The sequence below is a fragment of the Hippocampus zosterae genome, chromosome 11 (assembly GCF_025434085.1).
Source record: "Hippocampus zosterae strain Florida chromosome 11, ASM2543408v3, whole genome shotgun sequence".
NCBI lineage: Eukaryota > Metazoa > Chordata > Actinopteri > Syngnathiformes > Syngnathidae > Hippocampus > Hippocampus zosterae.
Window position 1 is genome coordinate 10,016,033 of NC_067461.1, and position 16,496 is coordinate 10,032,528.

The window sequence follows — 16,496 nt, forward strand, 5'->3', positions numbered from 1 at the left end:
ATAAAAGCAAAACGACTAAATACTTGAAGCCTCGGCCACATCAAATGGCGTGTTGAGGATGCTCTACAAAACCTTAAAAATAAGACTTTGGGTATTATTTCCGTATAAATTATACGCACTTTTTACATGGGCCTACTCTATAAGATTATTTATAGTATGCACTGTTTATAATCTACGTTCACATTTGATACCTGGGCACAGTACTCTGTTTCAGAAAAAAATGTTTTTTTTATTTTGAAAGCCACGCTGCTTCGATTTCAGCGAACTGAAGCGCCTGAAGAAATGGTCTTTATAGCGCATGCGCAAACGCTGATCGGGCTTTAATATCTATCGATGCAAACCTCTTGTATTCTTTTAGGTCTGTTCTATTCTACAGGATTCGGTGGAGAGTTAATAGCATTTTTTTCTCTTTTGCATTTTCTTGTCCATTTTCTCATCTGTACACAATCTATGGTGGAAATCCGAAGGCTTCTGTAGTACAACCTGATCCCTTTTTAATATTTTCTCTCTTGAAAAAAATCGGAGCTCGGATGTGGCAAGCAAACTGCCGACGAATGCATCATTTTGCAGACTGGATTTCAGGTGCGTAATTAGGAAGAAGTGGAACTTTACCAAAAAAGTCGTTGTAAATTCACGAATTAACATTTTTTATTTGATATAGGCTACATCTATATACACGATTTAATGATTTTAAAAATGTCTGACTACTACAGTGCAAAATATGAACGATAGAAGCTCGTGGATCTGGCGCGTGCTTGGGTCAGCTGGCAGTACACGTGACGTAAACATGGCAGATCGAGCAGAAACACGCTGAGCTGTCACAATTCCCTCACATCATGATTGATTACACTACAAAATATTTAACATCATTTTTATTTGTATTTGAAAGGCATGTGGACGTGATTTCGTGCACGCATATCTGCAGGTACAGCGATGGGGGGCTGCGTGGGGAGGAGCAGGAGCGACGGCCAAGGGAGTGTCCGGAGCTTGACCAGGAGTAAAAAACGTGGAGGTAAGCAACTATATTTGTAGAATAGTCATATGCAGTCAGTATTTGTAGTGACATCGGGCATAACGCTGTCAAACTGGTTTGCACGACTGCTTCACAGTTCTGAGATATGGGTTCGGATCTTGGTTCAGCCCCCCCCCCCCCCCCCCCACTTTACTGCACCCCCAAAACATGCTATTTAATTTCGCCGAAGATTCTAAATTGCCTAGTATGAATGTGAACGTGAGTGGTTGTATGTTTCTCTGTTGACTGGCTGGTGAACCATCGAGTGTACCTCACTTGCTGCATGGCTCAAGGTCAGCCACTCCTGGCTCCAGATCACCTGCGACCTGAAATAAAGAACATGTCCCAACACAGGCACGAAACCTCAAGATTGTCAGGTGTTCCCCAAATGCCTCTTAAAAATTATTTTCTTTGATTAAAAACTACTCCTGTATAAGTGTTAATTAACACTGTTAAAAACACATCATAACGCCTCGTCTACCATGATGGACTGCCCCCTTCTCATGCCATGGACTATTCCAACTTCTTATTTGCAGACTTGATGGCAGGGGAGTGGGGGGGGGGGGGGGTTCTTGGTGGCACACGGTGAGCAAAATGAAGTGAGCAAAGTAGAAGGTGGCAAGAGACAACATTTTAAAAACGACTTCAGGTTAAATGCCTTAATGGACCAGCAAAGGTACTTGAATACAAATCTTTGAGTGCCACAAATGACTTTTTTCAATGCGTCAAAGGTCAGTTTGTCGAAGTAGGTCAACCTATATCCAATAACACTATAATATTATAATATAACTCTCTTTAAAATTAAAGCCTTATGGATCACTGCTGTGGAAAATGTATTAATGGCACTTGCTTGATGATGCAATATTCAAGCAAGTGTTTATTATTACGGCTTTTCAATGAATGTCCTCTGAGGCTTTATTTAGTGTCAGAATTGCACTGCGGGCTGGATCAATAGCTCTTGTGGGCTGTAAATCGCCCAGCGGCCATAAATCGTCCACCCCCAGTAGAGAAGGTGGTTTAATCCTCTTGTCATCGTATTGTTGGTCAGCTGCATTTGAGTAGATTACCATTTCGTTGTGTCTGAAGGGAGATTAGGATATTTTGAAGGCACCACGCTGGTCGCATCGTAATGGGAGATATAATTGACATGATGAAGACAGAACTGAAATGTACATGTGGCATTTACTCATCTCAGTACATTATGTTAGACTGCTATATCAAATACAGTAAGTGTGCAAATACTTCACATAGTTGTTGACGTTTAACATCATTTGATTGTGAGCGAGTAAGTGTCTTCGCGCACGAATGTGTCATTCATAATGCATTGTGCTGAGGACTGAGCTTGCCCAGAAAGCCTTCTTATTGCTCCTTACCTTCTCAGTGCCTTACTTAACATCACAATGTATCCAGTATTTGAGAGGCATGACCTCAAAGGTTCTACACGTTTGACAGGACGCAGAGTTCTGGCCCGTGTACAGAATCTTGGGCTATGGAATAGCTGATGGGGTTTTATTGACTGCTAATAGGTTTGGCATGCTAGCGTCGGGCATCTTTATCCCTCCTCCAAATAGAAGTGATAGGATTAGGGCTCTTGTGCAGAGACGCAACCTTCAGAACGACCACGACGCTGGACCTCAGCTTGAACTCTTGTTCCATGAAAAGCAGGAAGAGGATATTTATGGTTTGTTATGAGACCGCATAGAAGTGGAGGCACTTGCGTTAGGTGGTGGTGGTGCAGATGGTCAACTAAACCAGACAGACCAACTTGTTGTTGTCCTTTTGAGCGACACAAGTGTGGATGTAGCTGCATTCAAATAACCGGCAATGGGAGTCCCCAACTCAAGGGAGAATAACTACTACCACTCTCCAAATCCACCTTTAAGAGTTCTGCTAAAAAGTAAGTTGAGATTGATTGATTGATTGTTTGTTTGATTGATTGATTGACTGCCAGATAGGGAGTCTGATAGATGGATTTATGACATTTGGTTACAGTCAAGGTATTTCTTTGCTGCTACAGCATTGTGTTTATATGATTCATGTTATTTATTATTAATTCTAAATTCATTTGCCACTTTTCTTGACGGCAACAATATTATTAGCCGAGATGTCTCGGCGAGACAAAAGCAAACCTCTTCCACCTTGCTGACTTTTAAAGAAATGATTTAAGATCTTCTTGTGCACAAAAAAACCCTCACAGTTGCACCAATATAATTTCATTTGTACCTGAATGTTGTTATTTGTATTTTTTTTTTACTCATCAATCTGTGTTCTGGATGTAACATACAACAACTTGTCTGCAAATAAAATGGAACGCAGAAGAGTGAACATTTCTAAATAGCTGTAACTGTGATCAGCGCAAAACTGGACAACTTCACAGAGGCATATTATATATTTGCCTGATTTTGGTAGTAAGATGAATGCTTTATTCATGGAAAAATGAAGACAAAATGACAAACTGTTAAACATTACTGGGTTATCCTTCCGTTTGATAAACAGAACAGGATGAAACAAATCTGGATTGTAATGTAGCATTCGAGACCAGGGGTGTCAAACTCATTTTTGTTGTGGGCTACATTTGAGTTACCGTTTCCCTTGGAGGTCCGTTATGACTGAAACCATATAAAGAAGTCAAGAATAACGTTTTTGTTCACCTATTGTTTAAGTGACTGTAATGAGGGTTTGGTCACAAGAAAATTCTTACAGTATCACTTTTCTTTCTTAGAAATGAGAATTTTAAATGTTGGTACAGATTTTAGCAAGCATCATGAAAGTTGACTTCCTAGATTTGCTTTTGCGGACCACATAAAATGATGTGGCGGGCCAGATATGGCCCCCGGGCCTTGAGTTTGCAACATGTGTTCTAGAAGGTGATACACTTTTTAAATCATCATACTGCAAACAGAATAAAATCAGCCTAGCATTGGAATAACCAGTGGACAAGACAGTATTACACAGAAATCAATTCAGCCCACGCGGCACATGTGCTGATGGTGACTGTCATTGGCCAAGGCATGTTCCTCTGGCCAGCCAATGCCCTTTCAAGATAGGCACAGAGAGCTAAATCCTGTTATGTGGCACCTGATTACCGCCTATAATCCAGCGCCGTCCACTCGTGTGTGGCTCACATGTATGTGTGTTACTGCTCACTCCACTAGAACCACACTCATGAGCATGAATCGCTTTAAATATATCCACTCTCTCTGAGTGAGGTAAATTAACTTTCTTGATATGCTCACGCTGATGATCGCTGCCTTTATCAGGGAAGATGTAACGAGCAGCGGCGTGAGCCGTCGGACTACATTATGTATACCTAGGGGTTTGGTTTGATACCACTTTTTTCGGACCAAACACACATCCATGATTCGACCCAAAAATTACTTTGATTAAAATTGGTATTTTAGCAGTCCTCTTTATCATGCTGCTCACATTTTGACGTCGGCATGTGATCAACTGCAGGGCATCATGATGAGGGATTTACCCATTCAAATATATTGTCTTAATTTATTCTTTGTAGTGTTACAGTGTATGGTCATGTTTGTAATATAATATTGAGAGTCAAATTTAAGAAACAGCATGAAATAGTTTGATCATTTTTAACCTTTTCCTTTTATTGAATTTTGTATATTTTAGTGGTTTACATTTTGAAGAAGGAAGCCATTGAAAGTGATAACTGTAAGGTTTTCATTTCATCCTTTGCCATAATGAATTCGCTTGTACGAACGGAAAATGTCCTGCATTTGCCTTCAGGACGTAACGAGCCTCTCAAGAAGGATCGTCCCAAGTGGAAGAGTGAATACCCGATGACCGAGGGCCAGCTTAGGAGCAAGCGGGATGAGTTTTGGGACACGGCTCCTGCTTTTGATGGACGCAAAGAGATCTGGGACGCGCTGCGAGCGGCAGCCCTGGCCGCCGAGTGCAATGACCTGGAGCTGGCGCAGGCAATCGTGGACGGAGCCTGCATTACTCTTCCTCATGGTACACACACACGCACACACACACGCATGCCTCATCCCACTCTGGAATGCAAAGTGTTACATTTTTGAGCACTAGCGCATAAGTCGCTTGTCATTCTCAAAATGTCAGAGGGCAGTTTGCAGATGGCCGCGTTTCACTTGTTTAGAGATTACGCCACTAATAGTGATTACGTAATGTCCTGCGTGACCACTGCCAGTGGATTGGTGCACACAGAGACATGGAAACATAAACACGGGCATGTCAAGTGCATATTCATCTACATAGAAAAATCTATGAGAGCTATAATCGATAAAAATAATTTTGTTTCATTTCCTTCTATCCTACTGCTTGTTTTTAATGTGTATCTGGTCTAATTCCCTCCAAATTTCCAAAAATATCCTCATACTAATTGTTGTGGAAATGGAACCTCCTCTTTGAGCCAAAGCGAAGGAGATTAGTGGGATCTCCATAATTTACAGGCTTTTGTTTAATTTTCATTTTCTTATTATTATTATTTAATTTGTTTGTTTGTTTTGTGTGCAATTTTAACGCTTTCACTGTCAGTCTTGATTTGGGAAATATGCAATGACTGTTTTTCAGAGCATTTTCACTTTTTCAGAGCATGGCCTATTTTGTTATCTGTGCAGGCTCTCTCACAGAGAGTTACGATGAGCTGGGCAACCGTTACCAGCTTCCAGCGTACACTTTGGTACCACCTGTCAACCTCATCAATGAAACATGCAGCGAGAGCAAACTTTGTGAATCCACACAAAAGCAAGTGCAGCCTCTTCCTTGCAGGCAAGAGTTCCAGCTGCGCGTGCGACTGTCCTCAGGTAATTAAAGAAACGAAAATAATATGGTTAAAAGTGTACCTGAGGTTTTTTTTTTTAATAAAAAAAAAACAAACAATTTTAGGCGAAGATGTGCGTCTGACTGCCAGCTTAGCCGACTCCATCGCCGAGCTGAAGAAGCAGCTGGAGGATCAGGAGTCTATTGACGTGTCCCGCCAGAGGTGGTTCTTCTCTGGGAAACTCCTCACGGACAAGACTCGTCTGCAGGATGCCAAAATCCAGAAAGACTTTGTTGTTCAAGTCATCGTCAACATGAACCCTCCACTTATAGCCAACTGAGAGGGGTGCAATAATTGGGAAAAAATGGGAAGAAAACAAGAGAGAGAAAGAGAGAAATTGGGCATGAAAGGTTTATGCACTGGAATTTTCTGTACAATTTTCTATAAGAATATTGCTTTTATAAAGTTTAATTTTTGTATTCGTTCTCCCTTTTTCCAAATAACACTAAAAATAAGCACTGGAACACTTTAGAGCTGATGCTGGCAACCTTCGGTCTGTGAGCCATATGTAAACAAAAGCCAAGAGCATTATAACGCATAAATACTCTTAACATCAACGTGGATGCATTATACTCTGTTTTCATTCAGGATTAGAAAAAAAGCTGAAACAGCCGTCGATAGGTCAGAGGTTTCCCACCCCTCGGTTAGATGAAAAATAAAGTCCCAAAATGCACATCGCTGTTTGTGTCCTCAGTAAACCTCTTTAACCTTCACCTCCATTGAGAACACCCCACTTTGTCTTGAGTGTTTGTCTTTGTGCTCGGTAGCAAACTCAATAATGTTAGCTCAGTCATCCAAAAATAGAAAATCCATGCGCTTCCCCCCGCCCCCCACCCCATGTGTAATGTGAGAGGAGAACTGTGAGACAGGGAAGATAAATGTAAATATTTGCATCATTGTCTTTTGTTTGGTCAGTTGACGTGCTCAGTCATTGTCAGTCCTTGACTCAATTCCAAATAAAGAAATGAATACCATCTACTATCAGATGATTAGTTCTCTTTGCACTGTAACTCTGAGTTTTAAAATGTGCATTACATGTTCCTCACATAACTGTACATCTTTTAAAATTAACCCCAAATGAAACAAAATCAGTGGAAACTTAAACTATTGTACACTGTACAAATACAAAACATGAAATCATACATTTTAGAGTGGCCTTTCATTGTAGGTAACCGGAGGCACACCTTTGCCGAGATTATCTGCGATGTTGAACTTGAATGAAGAACTTAAATAAAGATGACTAACAAATGAACAAGTTATTTCACATTACATGCAAATACAGCACTGTACCGATACAGGATTTTCATTTTGGCAGCGACCTCTGCAGGCAAAACAACACAAAGGGACCAGTCTTGTGACGTCATCAAATGAGCGACAGAGTCATCTGTCTGGCCGAGGCAGCTGCGTGTACACACAGCAGGCTGGGAGATCGTGAAAATGGTCAAATCGGGCAAACTTCGATCCGGGACAGGCTCGAAACTCAAACGATGGAAGAAAGGACGCAGCAGCGACTCCAACCCCCAGACGAGTAGACATCGATCTGCTGCTAAAAGTCGCTTTTTCAGCCGACCATCAGGTAAAGCTTCATTTTGCACGTGGTTTAGGGGCTGGGCTAACTTTAGCTGGTGGTAGCCAGTTAGCTTCAATCCACAACATTGTCATTTATGCGTATGTCATTCATTATGCGTAATTAAAGTTTCCTTTGTTTAATACATCAAAAGTCAGTAAATGCATGAGTTCAGGATTTAAATGGTTAAGTTTAATCACCATTAACTGTCATGTATTAAAATATCAAGCTAACCAAAATATTAGGAACTTGCTCTTTGGCTCGAGTAATACAAATTAAAACCTGAAAATCTCAAGGTAGTATATTGCAGGGGTTTGGTCGACCGAATGACTGTAAAACAGCCATTTTTATTTAAATCAGAGCATTCCCCCCGCAATTTTACATGCTTGGTGCATTTTCTTAATAAAAGGTGTCATTTTACATGCTTATTGTACTGAATAGAGTAAAATCCAAATAAATAGAAATGAGTTCAATACATTTTATTTACCGGTACTCGACATAACTTGCATTGAAGTGTAATGCCGTTTGTTTGTTTGTTTGTTTGTTTGTTTGTTTGGGTATGTGTGTGTTTGTGTGTCAGGAAAAAGTGATCTGACGGTCGATGCGCTCAAGCTCCACAATGAGCTGCAGACGGGTCCATTGGAGATCAAAACGGCGAGCCAAAAAGATGCGAGAATGGAGGAAGAGCCGGCGTTGTCGCACAGGACTTCGGGCACCTTCCTCAGCGGCCTGTCGGACTGCTCCAACCTAACCTTCAGGAAGGTGCAACGTTTTTGGGAATCCAACTCAGCCGCTCACAAAGAGGTAGGAAGAGAGGTGGATGTTTGCCATTCAAAAGGAATGTACATCTTTTGAATTCCATGTTGAGGTTTCTGCGATCAATTGTAATACTAACCCAGTTTCCCAAATGTGCTTTGCAGATTTGCGCTGTGTTGGCAGCTGTAACTGAGGTGATTCGTAGTCAGGGAGGCAAGGAAACAGAAACTGAGTACTTTGCTGCCTTGGTAGGTGTGCTGACTTAGCATGATGTATTGATACTTAAAGGTTAACCAAAGTCCATGTTGTGACGCATGGATCAATTATAGTCCAAACTGTTGCGACTAAAAATGCTAGCAGTGTCTTGATTATTACTTGAACATTATTAACTGTTCTATAAACATAATATGACTACAAGAGAACCAACTCTCTTCAAAGTTGTGTGGTACATGGTAAAAATGTCACTGCATTTAATTTTCAAACTTTGCATCATGATACAGTGGCTTTGTTTATTTATTTTTAAATCCAGCACACCACTCGCTTTTTGTTTTTGAGTGAAAAAAAAAAGATCATCCATGTCAGAATGGAAGATTTGTGATACACAATCGCGTGAGCTTTAAATGAAATTAAACAAAGCAGGAGTACGTGGTTTATTATGTTTAAATTAGCTCGTTATTCCCCACATGTAGGTATGTACTTTAAATGATATATCGTATCATTTTGCCGACCTCCAGTTTGAGAACCGCTGATCTGTCTGATGATATGAATATCTACAGCATGTGTCGGTTGTGTTTGATGCATAGATGACCACTCTGGAGGTTGTGGATTCAGCGGAATCGCAAGCTGCAGTGGCCTACCTCCTCAACCTCACCATGAAAAGGTTTGCCCTCACATAAATGGATGCATTTGTGTCAAGTTCATGAAGAATGAAATAAATGAATGCGATTGGCTGCTTTCAGGGTACCCGCCCCGGTGCTCATGTCTAAATTCTCAGACACCACCAAGGTTTTGATGGACATCATGTCCCAGCAGGCCTCATCTGAAAGCACTTCGTCTCTCAGATGGGTGAATATGTCCTCTTATTTATTTTTCTCAATTGTTTCCGGGCATGTCAGACTGATCGTCTTGTTGCTATCCTCCTTAGATTTTGTCATGCTTGGCCACTCTGTTGAGGACACAGGACGCGACTGTCTGGACTTACCCATCCACTCTTCAGGCGTACCACGGCCTGCTCAGCTTCACCGTGCACAGCAAACCCAAGGTCAGGAAAACATCCATTCGCCCACTTTCTGTTGCACTCGTCCTTATTAGCGTTGCGGTTCGAGTAGGTTTCTATCCCAGTTGAATTTAGGCGATCGCCAGTCATTCGCAGGGCACCTATCTAACACGGCATTGTCATTTATGTACCTCTGTGTAGGTACGTAAAGCAGCGCAGCAAGGTGTGTGCGCCATCCTCCGAGGGAGCGGCTTCCTGTTCACAGACAATGCGCCCGCGCATCACCCGGCTGCCGCGTCCACAGCCAAATTCTGCATCAAGGAGATGGAGCAAGCGGGAGGTAGGCCACTTTTCATTCTGCCAGTAATGAGGGTGTTTAACTTGTGTTTTTCTCTGTGCAGGAAGCAGAGAGGACACCACCACGCTTCACGTGTTGGGTCTCCTGAAGGAGCTGATGTTGTCGTTCCCCCTCGCGGCCGTGAAATCGTGTTGCGAGACGTTGCTGCGAGTCATGACGCTCAGCCATGTGGTGAGAATGCTGTGGAGCCTCTGCATAAAACAAACAAACCTAGGGCCTGATTTATCAAATGTTTGCGCATGCAAACATATGCGGAAGCGGATCTACTGAACTGGTGCGACCAAAAAGCAGTCTCTATCTGGAATAATGCATGTTTTAGAGGTCATCAAGTTAGAATGCAAATTAGATTAGGGTCGCAACAAACAATTATTTCAGCAATCGATTCATCCGTCAATTTATTTTTGGCAATGAATCGGACCAAGAAAATGATTATTTGCATCTCTCTACTCAAAGAGACATTATTTCAAATGGACAAAATTGTGCGGAAAATAACATTCAATTACTAGTTTGGTCTGGAACATGTCAGACATAAGCAGAAATGTTGATCATTGTTCTCCAAATTGAAAGGAGACATTTGACTTAGTTAACGTTGATGCAACGTGATGACAATTACTGTCATTTTTCTGTGTGAAGCTTGTGACCGCCAGTGCCATGCAGACCTTCCACAGACTCTTCAGCGGGAAGCCGAACCCCTCAAACCTGTCACCCGAACTCAACGCACAAATCATCACAGTAAGACTGGGAGCAAAGTAAAAAAAAAAAAGTTGTCCTGCTGTGGATTACGTGATGAATTCGGAATTTTTTCGTAGGCTCTGTACGACTACCTGCCCAGTGAGAATGACCTGCAGCCTCTGCTGGCCTGGCTCGCTGTCATGGAGAAGGCACACGTTCACTTGGCATGGTAACACGCAGTTCGGGAATCGTCCTGGGAGTTTTAGAATGAGTTAGTTTGTCCTCACGTTACAATGAGTGAGTGCGTCTTTTGTGCAGTTTGCAGAGTTCGTTGAGTCTGGGGCACCTGCCTCGCCTCTTTTCGGCCACCATGTCTTGCCTGTTGTCGCCTCACACGAAGGTGGTCTCTGCGGCCGCTAGCATGCTCAAGGTAAAGCCGTATCCAGTCAAGGTCTAAATAAAAAAATGCGCCAATCGGTTAAATTTTCATGTTTTTTTTTTTGCTGCGTTCAACAATTCCTAAGGTTGTGGAAATATCACCCCAAAACAGTGTTTCTTTTTGTCAGACAAGATCATTTGTCAAAATAAACTTTGTACGTTTTCGTAATTAATTTCAGAAACTATTAAGTGATCAATTCACAGTTTCACACTGATTTCTCATGTTCCAGTATGTGGTGATAGAGAAATACAAGTTAGGTAGTAATTATTTGAGCATGCCTCTCCTATTAAGGCCTTCCAATTTGACATAGTCTAAAGTTTGACTGCTCAGTGTATGAGTGGTTAGCACGTCTGGCTCAAAGTTATTCGCCTTTCTGTGTTTGATATTCTCCCTTTGATGGCCTGGCTGTTTCTATTGGCACTCCGGCTTCCTTCTACTTTGGCAAAACATGTCATAGTTCCCTTGAAAAATCCAAATTGTCCATCGGTGTGAATATGAGTACAGATAGTCGTTTGTGCTCTGCTAGCGGGTAGCAACTAGGCCATGGTTTGCCGCATCCCCCGCCCAAAGTGTCCGGGAAAATGCTCCAGTCCCCCACGATCCTAACGAGGACAAATGCTGTTTAAAAATGGATGGATGGATTCAAATCTACTGATTTATGTTCATGTTTCAGACGTTGCTGACCGAGTGCGTGGGTCCACGCATGGAGGAAATAGGGGTGGTTTCTGCCACGGCTTCTGCAGGCAACCCCTCCTATGTCTGCAAAATGTTTCGGTAGCGTAGCATTTGTTTGTTTGTCATTTTGAAACAATTTATTGGCCGTGCCGTGGTACTAATACGGGTTGTATTTTCGTCTGTGTGTGTGTTTCAGTGTCGTGGAGGAAGGCTTGTCCTATCGCTTCCATGCCGCCTGGCCTTTTGTTTTGCAAATACTTGGCTGCTTCTACAAAGTTGCGGGGAAACATGCGCACCCTGTCATGACCAAGGTAGAGTGTTTGTGTGTGCCATAACTAGACACCTAATAAGTCTGTGGTTGGGTAAATAAATATTAATCACCACCATAAGAGAAGTGCAAATTACAACCAAATAAATAAGCTCAGTATTTTTACCTTTGTGATCACATTTGAAGCCCACGCCCTTGAAAATCTGTTCTCCTGGAAAACGATTCTCTTGGAGGTCTTCTTAAAAGGGCTGGAAAAAGCACGTACATAGTTGAGAGAGATTTGATGCGATTTTTTTTTTCTTTTCTCCCGTGCTTGTAGTCGTTGCAGTCTCTTGCCGACTTGCGAGCCACTCCTCGTTTCCCGTACAGTGGCGAACTGGATCTGGCAGTAGGTGGCGCTGTTCAGAGCATGGGCCCCCAGGTTGTCTTAGGAGTAGTGCCTCTAAATATAACTGGCTATGAGTAAGTGCTCGGTGCTCGCACATAGTGAAATAATAGTAGGTCCCCTTTGGATGTAACTGTACTGTTTGTATATGTGCTTTTTCGGTGGTCATCAGTGACGACCTGGAGTTCCCACGGAGCTGGCTTGTCCCGGTCATCCGCGATCATGTGAAGAACACTCACTTGGGCTTCTTTACTTCCTATTTCCTCCCTCTGGCCACCACGCTCAAGCAGAGAGGTACAGCTGAACATATTTCAAAGGTAAATTGAAGTGTCACGCTAGCTCATGATTTGCATCCTATTTGTGTTGCAGCGGAAGAGTTGGAGCAAGCGGGTCAGAAATTGGAAGCCAAAGTCTATCGGATCTTACAGCTTCAGGTAAGTCAGTCCTTTGTGATGTGTCCTGCATGGGTCACAATATAATTCTCCATATTTACCCGCGGGATTATTCGCGACATGAGTGGATGTTGTCTTTTAGATTTGGACCATGCTTCCCGGTTTTTGCACATGCGCCGTGGACCTGGTGGCGTCCTTTAAAGGCCTCGCCCGAACTCTCGGCACGGCCATCAATGAGTGGCCCGACCTGAGGCTCATTGCCTGCCAGGCCCTGCGCACTCTCATCAATAAGAGCTGCACGACTGGTACAGTATTGTTTTGTTGTGGCGAGTCGGACTTTTTCAGTGACGCCACTTCCTCTGATCACCTCTCTGTGTCTGCAGAGGAGGAAAGAGCCGAAGTGGGTCGCTTCTCCAAGAACTTCCTGCCGATCCTTTTCAACGTATACAGCCAGCCACCTGCCGAAGGAGAGTCTGGAGCCTACAGGATGGCGGTCTTGGACACTATCAAAGTCTACCTGACAGTCACTGAGCTGCAGGTTAGCGTAAAAAAATAAAATAAAATGCATATACAGTGTGTTTAAAAAGCTTATGCTTATCAAACCCGAAATTACCCATAGATGATCAATACCTTCCTGCAAAAAGCCACAGAGAGATTGACAAGTACAGAAGGCACAGAGTTCATTCGGTAAGTTCACTTCATCGTAGTTTGAAAAATATGTGGGAAGATTAGGAAACTTCCATGGATGTTTATTTACTCAATTTCCATTGTCAAAGGTGAGCCACTTATCTGTACATACAAACACGTTTTTTCTAATATTAAACATTACACACACACACGCTATTTGAAGAAACACCATATATCAGATCAGGAGTTTTATCACTGTCTACTACTTCTCAGGTTGTCAATGATGGACCTAGTGGTTGCTATGGCGCCCTTCTTGGATCAGTTAACAATGACAAAGACATTTGAGCTCATCAAGCCATATTTGGAGGTTTGTGCACGCGCGCATTTAGAATGCTCTGCAGGCTTCAAACACGTTTCCTGGTCTCCCAACTGTCCGCGTTCTCGCATCAGATTAAAGACCCGGGCATGCAGAAGAAGGCGTATCGCGTGCTTGAGGAGATGTGCGCGGGTGAACGAGATGAGTGCAGGTCGTTCGTCGTGGCCAACCTTGAGACTTTAAAGGTGGTCTTGCTGGAGACTCTGAAAAGTGCTTCATCGCCAGCGAAAAGGGTGAGTCGGGAATACAAAACACACGATTGGGACATAACGACAGGGACTCCTGCACAATCTGACGTCCGCCAAAAAGTTGTGATTTGATTTTCACTGTCAGAGAGCTGACAATATTTGCCATTATTGCCGATGTCGTTTATTATTCAATTGATTATCGAATGGGTGTCTTTGTAGTGATGTCTAATTTTCCACTGTCGTCGTCCTCAGCCGCGACTGAAGTGTCTGATCTGCATTATGAAAAGACTTGACGAAGAGCACAAAGACTTCATCATCTCGCTGCTGCCAGAGGTAGCCAAACATATGCTTGCACACAATGTACAGGCATTGATCCGTGACATTTTTACAAGGCTGCTCGCTTCTTCAGGTGATTGTATGCACCAAGGAAATGTCGGTGGGCGCCCGCAAGAATGCCTACACCCTGCTGGTGGAAATTGGGAATGCGTTTGTGCGCTTTTGCGGGAACGCTAAAGGTAAACTAACTCCGGAAAGTCAAGAAAATGTGATAGAACTGCCATTAAATTTCGGTGATAGTTGCTGTGTAAGGATGTCCAATATTAGGCCACCTCTGGGAAGCTGACCTACAACAAGAAAATAGTTTGCTGGTATGCACAATGTGTAATTGGAACCATAGTGTTTTTTTTTTCTTTTCTTTTTTTTTTTAAGGAAACCGATTGGTCATTCATTATTAATATGGTTATTTTCTCTCTTTAATAATTGCTTTTGTATAAAAATAAAAATAGATTTTATCCAAATATTTGATTATTTGAGAAAATTTTCCATGGGACAGTCAAACGCTACAATGTTCAAGAGCTCCGTCCCAACAGCTGCGGCTGATTATATTGTCATATTTTTGTTTCAGGTCGCTGGGATTAACCTTTAAATTTAAATTGCTTGTTCATTAAAAAAAAAGAAAAATGATAATGTTGATTTACAAAAGTGCTGGTCAAAGAAAAGAGTTAGTACAAGCCTTGCATTCCATTAGGTACATCATAGGATTCGTGAAATATCGACTCTATTAAAAATAAAAGGAAACTTTTGCTGGCTGTGGTAAATCATGGTTAAGAATGATCTAAAAGCTAAAGCTCCAGGAATAACTTGCTGAAATATGACCTTTTACATTGACTGCTTATAATTAAACAAATTAATTCGTTTGGCTCCATACAAGAGAGACTCGATAGTAAATAACTAAAAGAAATGTAATTACGCTGAGTCCCCTAAACAGTATCTATAACCTCTAATCCATAATGTATCCATATATTTTATTAGATTATTCAATAAAGAAAATTATGTTGATGGTTGAATTCAGTCAGCAGTTAATTGTATTATGTGGCATTTGATAGCTATGGTTAAAAAAAAAGTTAGCTGGTTACTGTGTCATTCAATCATCCCATCCGTCATTGTTTACCTGTCGCAAGCAATGTGTGTGTGTGTGTTTTAGAGGCCATCAAGGAGTATCTGGTGATGGTGTATGCAGGCCTCACAGGCCCCATCACGATGCTCACCTGCACCGTGTTGGCACTCACTCGACTGGTGTACGAGTATAAAGGTATGGCACTTGACATGTGGCATTTAAAACTCCACTCACCCCTTTAAATGAGAGATTTTTATTGTATTTTTTTAAAAAGCCTTTTTTTCACCTCAATTGAGTTCTCCAGGTTGTAGCGTACATCAGTGATGAAAAAGTAAAGAAATAATTTGTTTTGGGTTTATTTATTTATATATATATTTTTAAACGACACGAGAAGCAGCCATTAAAACATGGGTGTGTATATTTGTTATCTAAGAGTCAGAGTCAAATAAGCTCCTGTTATTTATGTCAGACTCCATTGAGGTGTCCACCATGGAGCAGCTTCTGCACAACGTATGCCTGCTGCTGGCGTCTCGCACCAGAGAAGTGGTCAAGGCCGCGCTGAGTTTCATCAAGGTCATCCTTTTCGTCCTGGAGACCAACACGTTAGCGTCGCACCTTACTGTGATGGTACGCGCTGGACGCGCCGTGAATATCGCATCGTGATTGAGATCGTGGAAAAACACGGAGTCTTTTGTGGGAGACCGGAGTTTATGACGTTTGTTTTTGTGCCAGATGGAAGGCATTGCGAGTATGTCCAATGATGCGAGGAGACACTTCAGAGTCAAACTCAAGAACATCTTCACCAAGTTTATCAGGAAGTTTGGGTAAAGCATGGAGAAATCTTGTTTTGTTTATTTTCTCTGTGTATGTGTGTGTGTGTGTGTGTGTATAAATATCTATGTGCATGTACGTGCAATAATAGCTTCCTCAAAATTGGAGAATTATATATTCATTCATTCATTCATTCATGGCTAAATCTGGGGAAGAGAGGTTTTTATAGACTCCTTTCCAAATTGGAAAACAATGTCACAGCACGCGACCAAACTCATGTCTCAAAAAGTTCAAACACAGGCCAATTAAACATTTCATTGTTCTTATTTTAAAAAAATCTTTATGATATATGTTCTACGCAGCCCCACTAGTTTAAACGTGGCATTCAGATTAATATTTCGTTTGTGGAACCTGAATTTGGCAGCAACATTTTTTTCCCTCCCCAATCTGAGGGGGCGGCCATTTTGCCCCTTGCTGTCGACAGTCATCTCAAACATTCAATAGATGAACAAAATAAAACATGACGTGTGTGTGCCTTCTATCTCAGTAGTAGGCAAAGTGAAGATCCTAAAAGTCGACAAGACAATGCTCTCG

The 16,496-nt window shown here is 42.1% G+C and overlaps 2 protein-coding genes across 4 annotated transcripts in view; both read left to right on the forward strand.

Annotated features, from left to right (window-relative positions):
• Window positions 1-285: 285 nt before the first annotated feature.
• Window positions 286-6,794, forward strand: ubtd1a (ubiquitin domain containing 1a). 2 transcript variants are annotated; one of them, XM_052079474.1, is made up of 5 exons: window positions 286-582; window positions 926-1,012; window positions 4,760-4,987; window positions 5,614-5,799; window positions 5,882-6,794. In XM_052079474.1, the coding sequence occupies exons 1-5, from the start codon at window positions 531-533 to the stop codon at window positions 6,094-6,096; spliced, it is 768 nt and encodes a 255-aa protein (XP_051935434.1). In that variant the 5' UTR covers window positions 286-530; the 3' UTR covers window positions 6,097-6,794. The 2 variants fall into 2 exon arrangements, with proteins under 2 accessions (XP_051935434.1, XP_051935435.1); XM_052079475.1 differs by lacking the exons at window positions 286-582; window positions 926-1,012 and adding an exon at window positions 2,289-2,909.
• A 380-nt stretch (window positions 6,795-7,174) lies between these two features.
• Window positions 7,175-16,496, forward strand: part of rrp12 (ribosomal RNA processing 12 homolog) — a 101,099-nt gene continuing 91,777 nt past the window's right edge. Inside the window, exons 1-26 of one of the 2 annotated variants that reach the window (XM_052079499.1) lie at window positions 7,175-7,392; window positions 7,964-8,187; window positions 8,304-8,387; window positions 8,943-9,019; window positions 9,099-9,204; window positions 9,284-9,400; window positions 9,557-9,695; window positions 9,757-9,884; window positions 10,347-10,445; window positions 10,523-10,614; window positions 10,704-10,815; window positions 11,498-11,598; window positions 11,696-11,810; window positions 12,087-12,229; window positions 12,325-12,446; window positions 12,522-12,586; window positions 12,687-12,849; window positions 12,928-13,082; window positions 13,164-13,231; window positions 13,445-13,538; window positions 13,622-13,780; window positions 13,988-14,068; window positions 14,145-14,250; window positions 15,219-15,326; window positions 15,601-15,758; window positions 15,864-15,955. In XM_052079499.1, the coding sequence (XP_051935459.1) occupies window positions 7,254-7,392; window positions 7,964-8,187; window positions 8,304-8,387; window positions 8,943-9,019; window positions 9,099-9,204; window positions 9,284-9,400; window positions 9,557-9,695; window positions 9,757-9,884; window positions 10,347-10,445; window positions 10,523-10,614; window positions 10,704-10,815; window positions 11,498-11,598; window positions 11,696-11,810; window positions 12,087-12,229; window positions 12,325-12,446; window positions 12,522-12,586; window positions 12,687-12,849; window positions 12,928-13,082; window positions 13,164-13,231; window positions 13,445-13,538; window positions 13,622-13,780; window positions 13,988-14,068; window positions 14,145-14,250; window positions 15,219-15,326; window positions 15,601-15,758; window positions 15,864-15,955 (3,047 nt within the window). In that variant the 5' untranslated portion in view covers window positions 7,175-7,253. The remainder of the gene's footprint in view (window positions 7,393-7,963; window positions 8,188-8,303; window positions 8,388-8,942; window positions 9,020-9,098; window positions 9,205-9,283; window positions 9,401-9,556; window positions 9,696-9,756; window positions 9,885-10,346; window positions 10,446-10,522; window positions 10,615-10,703; window positions 10,816-11,497; window positions 11,599-11,695; window positions 11,811-12,086; window positions 12,230-12,324; window positions 12,447-12,521; window positions 12,587-12,686; window positions 12,850-12,927; window positions 13,083-13,163; window positions 13,232-13,444; window positions 13,539-13,621; window positions 13,781-13,987; window positions 14,069-14,144; window positions 14,251-15,218; window positions 15,327-15,600; window positions 15,759-15,863; window positions 15,956-16,496) is intronic. The other variant, XM_052079498.1, reaches the window with a different exon arrangement.